Source organism: Colias eurytheme, chromosome 6, assembly GCF_061535395.1.
Source record: "Colias eurytheme isolate Ceu_HAF_F1 chromosome 6, ilColEury1 Martin Lab GWU primary, whole genome shotgun sequence".
Taxonomy (NCBI): domain Eukaryota; kingdom Metazoa; phylum Arthropoda; class Insecta; order Lepidoptera; family Pieridae; genus Colias; species Colias eurytheme.
Genome location: NC_142985.1, coordinates 11,084,976 through 11,093,053, shown reverse-complemented (window position 1 = coordinate 11,093,053; position 8,078 = coordinate 11,084,976). Strand labels below are relative to the sequence as shown.

The window sequence follows — 8,078 nt, the reverse complement described above, 5'->3', positions numbered from 1 at the left end:
TGTATAGAAAAATATTCGATGAAGAAGGGTCAAACTCATCACAATTTTCAATTTTAAAGCGCGTGAAAGATTTTATTGCTAAGTTGGACTTACCCGTTTTGATACTTTAAATTAAAAATGTTATAAATAGGTATATAATATTGTTTGTTGATTAAAATATAATTTTATTTATTTGACACTTCATTACACACATTATTTTATAAAATATAAAAGTAAATAATAAATCACAAAGTTACAGCCTTAGTTGCAGCTTTAATATGTGTAACGGGGCGGCCTTATCACTTCGGAGTGATCTCTACCAGGCGACCCCTCAGGCAAAGGACAAGTGTTTGCTGTATAAAGGGAGGCATCAAAATTTATTAAAAAAAACTAAACAATATTTTACAAACATACATATTACTTAACTAGCTTCCGCCCGCGACTCCGTCCGCGCGGATGTCGGTCTTCGCGTGGATGGTTTATTTCTCCATTTTGAGTAACTCTGACAATGACATCTTATAAATATCTATTGGACCCAAATACGGCTAGGCCTATAATAATACGCAACGTGTTCGCGGTTCTACAGAACAACGTCTATGGATAAAACTGAAAAATTATGATTAATTTTTTTTTTACGTATTTTTCCAGGATAAAAAGTATCCTATTTTACGCCCAGGATAATAAGGTATAATTATACCAAGTTTCATCGAAATCGAACCGGTAGTTTTCACGTGATGTCTTCACATACAGACAGACAAACAGACAGACAGACAGACAGACAGACAAAATTTTTTTTAATCACATATTTGGGTTTGGTATCGATCCAGTAACACCCCCTGCTATTTATTTTTTCAATATTTTCAATGTACAGAAATGACCCTTCTACAGATTTATTATATGTATAGATAATTAATAATATATACCTACTAAATGATAAACATACACATATAAAAAAATAGTTATTAATATTACTTAAAGCCATCATCCGCCAACCCGCATTTGGCCAGCGTGGTGGATTATGGCCTGTACCCTCATAGGAGGCCCGTGTCCCAGCAGTGGGAACGTATATGGGCTGATGATGATGATGATTACTTAAAGTATTAAGGTCACTACTCTTTATGAAAACTTATAACAGGAGTTTCCAATTCGGCTATTTGTCAAGTCCAAGGTGTACAAGTCAATTTTATAATGTGTTAAATCTTACGAAAATAAACATGATTTTATTTTATTATTGTTTTATTTTATAAAAAATTATAAACAATCGTTAAATATAGTAAATAAGTTTTGATCTGCATTATCATTACATCCATATTTTCACATGCCATAATGATATATTATATTCAAATATAGGTGTGTAATACATAATATTATGTATAAGGTAATACACCTTTAGAAAAGTAATATGTATATTATACATGTAATAAGTACCTACATAATATTACGTGGATATCTCATTATTAAATACAGTATTATCCACTTGTGTAATATAACTAATGATATTGAGGACAAAATAAAAAATACGCAGTATCAAGATCGTTCAGTCCATTTTCCCTAGGGTTGCACACTCAAAATTTTGATTTCCCTAATTGCCATCAGATTCTGGTTTACCTATAACAGCTAATATTTATACGTTTCAAGGCTTCGATAATACTACGAATCTATGGAAATCTAGTTCTTTGTGGTTGGCAAGAAGCTTATATCGTGTAGATATAAGCTTCTTGGTGGTTGGACTGCGCTGACAAATGACAGTGACAGTAACTGACAGTACTGTCAACTTCAGTTCGTCCGTCGTCGGTCGTCGTCGTAATAAAAAAATATTTTATCTTGAACGCATTCATAAATGTAAAACGACATTAGTGTGAGTGAATGTCAATTTTATTTCTATTTTTATATTCTGTAGTTTCCTCCGATTCCAATGCTTTCAGCTTTGTAGAAACAATTATTAAGATTGCTTATTCATAGATAAGAAAAATACATATTTGTAGTAAAGTACTCACGACTACGTAAGTTTCGGCCTTGTATTATAACCCCAGTGCGGTAAATCATTCTAGTTTAATCAAACTATATTATTGACATAGATAGAATTATGAAAAGAGCAATCGAAAAATGTTGGCGTGATTCTGCTTCGCTTATAGTGCTTGCTAAGCGAAATTTAGATGCGTTACCGAGAAACAGTGCGGATGGATGTAACTATGATATCTTGTTGCAGACTCGAACGCATAACGCTTCTTTCTCGAATAGTGTAGTGTTTCCGGGTGGTGTCTCCGAGGAGGCCGACGCCGATGACCACTGGCTACCACTTTTTACCTCCTTTGGGTATACACAACGCGATTTTGAAGCGCTTCACAGACCTGACGCACCAACAAACCTCATATTCGAAAACAATCCCGTGCGAAGGTATTTATCTCCCTTATGTCAACATAAGAACTTTTCCCATTTGTGATTCAAATATTTGCTCATTTTAAAGATTGATTTAAATTTTGTCAAATGTTTAATTTATAATCGACCTTGGAATCAATTTTATTGCTTTTTTATTATATTTAGGCACGTAGCGTTACGAATTTGTGCTATAAGAGAGACATTTGAAGAGCTTGGGTTACTAATTTGTAGTTCAGATCACAAAAATAACAAAGCTGCTGCTTGGAGTACAGTTCGCACTGATATAGATACTAGTTACTGGCAATCAAAGGTAAGTGTTAGTAATATGTATAAAATAAACATTAAAAGACATTTATACTGCACATGATATGTAGGTATCAGTATAAATATCTTTGATACACTGATAATTTTTATCTACACTTACTATACTGCAGCTGCTATTCGCCGCTTCTGCATTTACCTTGCTCTTATTTTACTTTTTTATTGCCTATAAAACATTGGCAGCATTTGATTATCGGCAAAAAGTTTGTTCAGTACTATCAATAGTTGCAGTCATATTTTATTTATGAGACTAATGACGAGGTGATATTTGAGATTTCATCTATATCTAAACATAACTCTATCTGCCTGAATGTTTGTTCCAGTAAGACATTGCAACCACTGGATTAATTTTTATGTGTGTTTTGTAGAGATTGTAGAACAAGTTTGCTTAATCTATGTTAATGATAGGATTTTGTTACAGGAATTAAGGAATTGTTATACCGCACTGTAGGTTGGATATTTCTATAAAATTTATATACATATATATTTTGTGTATCCTTAACCCATTGACCACCGAGCGCCCCGATCGGGCCACGACACAATAGATTTTCTATTGTGTCTGTGATTCCGGGGCCTGATGGATTAATTATATTTAATTAGATCAACAATGTATGAAACTTTGGGATCAACAATTTATTATCTTCATTTCATATTTACAGATCAGCGAAAATCCATTGGAGTTATTAAACCTATGTAAGGCGTACAATTGTTATCCAGATATTTGGTCCTTACACTATTGGAGTAACTGGCTATCCCCCGCCTCGTTACAAAAACGTTTTGATACTGCATTCTTTGTGACGGCTGTAGAAAATAAAATAACTGATATTAATAGCAATAGCGAAGTAGTCAAAGTTGAAGTGAGTGTTTGAATTATTAAGACCATTTTATTAATTTTATATGTATGTTTGTATGTAACTGATTCGTTAAACTCCAACTTAACACACTTTAAACAGAGGGATTTAATTCAAACTTTGTACACTTATCAGTGACAATATTTATCAGTGACAATATTTCATGAGTTTGTTTTTTTTTTACTGTTTTCTGGACTAGGTAATGTTAGTACAATTATTGCATTATTATTTATTTCCTATATACTACTCCTTTTGTCTCCAAAGTAGAAAAAGTTTTCTATAAACATCTTGGCCTTCAAGAATTGTGTTGTAATTGTAATGATAGTAATCATAAGAAAAATATATATTTTGTTTATTTTATACAAAACCAGTTTGGTTTGAAATTAATTAGCTATTTATTTAAAATTAAATTTACTCAGAAATAAATGCTTATCTCAATAAATGTTCTGTGTAATACGTGATTCTTTAAAACAGAAGGAACAAAACATTTTGTATTTTACTTCATTCTTATGTAACTTTAGATTTTATCATAGATTATTATTTCATGTTTGTGCATAAGCAAGTAATATTTAACTACAGAAAAACAGTTATTGATGCAAGGACATACCTATTCTTCTGCATGCAATAGTAAATTATATTTTTAAGTCTTTTTTTTTGTATTTAAAAAATATTGCCAGGTCATTAAAAAAATATTTAAGTAATTGAAATTGGTAATTTTTTTTGTTAATAAGATAATTATGTTTTTTTTTTCTTTCAGTGGGCAAGCCCTATAGATATATTGGATAGAAATAGCAAAGGGGAACTACAACTACCTCCACCTCAAGGTTATGAGTTAAACCGATTCAGTCACTTTTTGGATATAGAAAAGTTGGTTAACTTTGCCAGAAATATAACCAATCAGGGTAATGAGCTTCTTTTCCCTGTTCCTATACAAACTAAGGATGGCTGGGTTTATCTCCTACCAGGTAAAAAATCTTCCATTGAGTTATAGTTATAATTAAAACTAGAAAAAACACATATTAAAGGAAACATTTTATTTTCAGGTGATCATCAATACCCAACAAATGTAGATTATAATGGAAAAATTATAAGAAAAGACAAGACAATAATTGAACTTCGCGACACAACCAAAGCTCTTCATCGTTTTGAAGCTATTGGGTCCAAAAGATACCTTGTTACACACAATTTTCAACCAAGAAACCACATCAATATGGGAAATCAGATTAAAGAAGTGAATATTAAATTTTCAAATAAAAACTAAATACTATTGCCTTAGCTCTCAGCCTTATTAGCAGTACAGATTGTGAAATATTATAGATATACACAGTAGCATTTTTGGATAAAAATGGCAGGTTCAGGTCACATGTGGCCAAACAGTCAAGATGACTATGAGTTACTGGAGGTTATCGGCGTGGGGGCTACAGCGGTCGTACACGCTGCTTACTGCCGCCCGCGTTCCGAAAAATGCGCAATTAAACGTATCAACCTCGAAAAATGGAACACGTCTATGGATGAACTTCTCAAAGAAATCCAGGCTATGTCCAGCTGCAACCATGAGAATGTCGTAACTTACTATACAAGTTTCGTCGTCAGGGAGGAGCTGTGGCTCGTTTTGAGACTCTTGGAAGGCGGCAGCTTACTTGACATCATCAAGCATAAAATGAGGATCTCAAACTGCAAGCATGGAGTTTTTGATGAAGCTACTATAGCCACCGTTCTAAAGGAGGTGCTGAAGGGTCTCGAATATTTCCACCAAAATGGACAAATCCATCGAGACATCAAAGCTGGTAATATTCTCCTGGGCGATGACGGAATAGTACAAATCGCTGATTTTGGAGTTTCCGCTTGGCTGGCCACTGGCAGAGATATTTCGCGACAGAAAGTCCGCCATACTTTTGTGGGGACACCTTGCTGGATGGCACCTGAAGTGATGGAGCAAAATCATGGATATGATTTCAAAGCTGACATCTGGTCGTTCGGTATTACAGCGATAGAAATGGCGACAGGCACAGCCCCATACCACAAGTATCCTCCAATGAAAGTTTTGATGCTCACTTTGCAGAACGATCCGCCCACATTGGACACTGGGGCAGAAGAAAAAGATCAATATAAAGCGTACGGCAAAACTTTCCGGAAGATGATTTCAGAATGCCTTCAAAAAGATCCAACAAAGAGGCCATCTGCCCCAGAGCTGTTAAAGCATTCATTCTTTAAAAAGGCGAAAGATCGTAAATATCTCGTACAAACGCTCGTCACGATCGGGCCCAGCATGGAGACTCGCGTCCACAAGGCCAGTAAAAGGCAGCCGGGCACATCAGGACGATTACATCGTATGGAAACCGGCGAATGGGTTTGGGAAAGCGAAGAGGACGATGACGATGAAGACGGCGAAACCGGCAGCGACCGCCCGATGAATCAGTTGCTGCGCGCCGATTCGTCCGACAGCGAAAGTGACAGTGAATCACGCGCCGGTTTCACCATCGGCTCGGTGGAAGCGGAAGAAGCTCCTCTAATTAATCTCGTCCTAAGAATGAGAAATGCGCGCAAAGAACTCAACGACATACGCTTCGAGTTCGCTCCTGGCAAGGATTCCGCAGACGGTATAGCCACAGAGCTGGTGGGCGCCGGTCTGGTGGCCGCCAAAGACTCGGCGACGATCGCACAGCAGCTGCAGATCCTGGTGGACGCGCACATATTCCCGAGCGGCACTCCGGCGCCGCGCACGCTGACGTTCCGCCTGGACTCCGCCGACCCGACCGAACCCGCCGACGAGAAGGGCCTCATTGGCTTCGCACAGATTTCCATCGTCGACTGAATCCATCTTTCTACCTCCCCTATGGACAATAATGTTGTGAACTCGAGTATTTTATATTGAAACTTTGTGTGCACAGTGCGTTTAACCCGCGTCGAGCACTTTTGCTATTTACTTGTTGACAAAGCGTGAGAGCACAAAAGGTAATCGTTACTAAGTCGCGAGTTGGCTTCCAAATTATCTTAATCACTGTTGTATCGCGTGTATATGGTATATGAATAGGTGCAACGTCGCGCGCCATTTTAGTTCGTAGTCGTTTAATCTTAAGCGCTATATTACTATGTTATTACGCTGTGTTCTGTGTACCTACGTATTTATGGGTAAAATGGAATCCTTTAGTTTATGTCGTTTATAGCTCAAGCGAAGTAATTATTGATAAGAATGATGAATTTATACGATTTTACATAATATATATTATTTCGTGTTTATTTCGCTGAAGTGGATATGAAACACTGTAATTGATTTTATTCTATGTATAATCGCTCAAAATTATCCTTAAAATGGAGATATAATCTATGATTGATTAATTTATTTAAAATTATTTTAATATGTAACTTTAAACGTGTATTTAGGTATTACAATATGAAAAGTTATCTATGAAATTAAATCAAAAAATAAGGCTCAGATTAATAAAATGTTACCAACATGAAAATCGACATAAGGGGCTACATTTAATATAATTTCGTTGTCAGCCTGTGTCAAGTTATGATAAATTAAAAAAAGACATATCCAAAAGTCAATCTACATTCACATTATTATAAGGATCGCTTTTCATTGTAATGCATTGTATATAAAGTTGTCTTGGGATTATTGTAAAATATTGGTGAAACATTAGGCCTTAGAAAAAATCAATTGATTTTTAATACATATAAAAAGTAGAGTTCGGCAATTAATAGAAAAGCGCAAGGGGAGCGAACACAGTAATCATAAAAGCTGCATTTTTATAATTGTACTAGCTTTCCACCCGCGGCATCGCCCACGCAGTCAAAGAAAAACCCGCATAGTTCCCGTTCCCGTGGGATTTCCGGGATAAAACCTATCCTATGTCCTTTCTCGGGTATCAAAATATCTTTATACCGAATTTCATGCAAATTGGTTCTGTAGTTAAGGTGTGATTGAGTAACAGACAGACAGACGGAGTTACTTTCGCATTTATAATATAAGTATGGATTATTTAAATGTTCCCTGCAATATCAATGATTTAGAATTTTCAATAATCCCGCGACAAAGTATAAGTTAATACTAAGCATAACTTATCATAACCTTTTAGATACTGACATTTAATCATCATAATATAAATAAATTAAATATTTCGTTTTGTATATAGCTGAAATTTCAATGAGGAAACCCCATAAGTGCCATATTTAGTTTGTCTAAATATGATAACAAATCTGAAATCATTTAATCTTGGTGCCTAACACTTCTTCATTATATTTTTATATTATTATGTATTACAAGATCGTTGCAGTGTTCAATCAGACGGATATATTCATTCAAATAATTTTTACGTTGTTAATGTATTTGTTTGTTGCTTATTTTGGAATTATTTTTTAAATAATAAAAACATGGAACAGAATCGGCAGGATGTTTTATTGAGACTTCTATTTTTCAAAATTTATATTGACTATATTTTTAATTACATACAATTTGTGCTTATATTAGATACACGCCAATTATACAAACCAATTATCCGAATTTCAAAGACAGTACACAATACAATAATTACTCCATACATT

At 34.9% G+C, this 8,078-nt stretch overlaps 2 protein-coding genes across 3 annotated transcripts; both read left to right on the top strand.

Moving 5' to 3' along the window:
• The first annotated feature begins 2,022 nt into the window (after nt 1–2,022).
• On the top strand, nt 2,023–4,791 carry LOC149908030 (acyl-coenzyme A diphosphatase NUDT19). Of its 2 annotated transcripts, none has more exons than XM_090103160.1 (5): nt 2,023–2,376; nt 2,590–2,668; nt 3,339–3,536; nt 4,288–4,495; nt 4,574–4,791. In XM_090103160.1, exons 1-5 carry the CDS (start codon nt 2,066–2,068, stop codon nt 4,789–4,791), a joined length of 1,014 nt encoding a protein of 337 aa, XP_089959286.1. In that variant the 5' UTR covers nt 2,023–2,065. The 2 variants fall into 2 exon arrangements, with proteins under 2 accessions (XP_089959286.1, XP_089959285.1); XM_090103159.1 differs by having other exon boundaries at nt 2,524–2,668.
• An 84-nt stretch (nt 4,792–4,875) lies between these two features.
• LOC149908029 (STE20/SPS1-related proline-alanine-rich protein kinase-like) lies at nt 4,876–7,918 on the top strand. The gene has a single exon (XM_090103158.1). The coding sequence runs from the start codon at nt 4,876–4,878 to the stop codon at nt 6,343–6,345; it is 1,470 nt and encodes a 489-aa protein (XP_089959284.1). The 3' UTR covers nt 6,346–7,918.
• The last annotated feature ends 160 nt before the right edge of the window (nt 7,919–8,078 follow it).

Excerpts from the sequence above, each read along its gene's own strand:
- LOC149908030 (XM_090103159.1), top strand. The coding sequence starts at position 2,066 with ATGAAAAGAGCAATCGAAAAATGTTGGCGTGATTCTGCTTCGCTTATA. Across the intron at positions 2,377-2,523 it reads GAAAACAATCCCGTGCGAAG|GCACGTAGCGTTACGAATTT; the intron begins GTATTTATCTCC and ends TATTATATTTAG. Across the intron at positions 2,669-3,338 it reads CTAGTTACTGGCAATCAAAG|ATCAGCGAAAATCCATTGGA; the intron begins GTAAGTGTTAGT and ends TCATATTTACAG.
- LOC149908029 (XM_090103158.1), top strand. The coding sequence starts at position 4,876 with ATGGCAGGTTCAGGTCACATGTGGCCAAACAGTCAAGATGACTATGAG.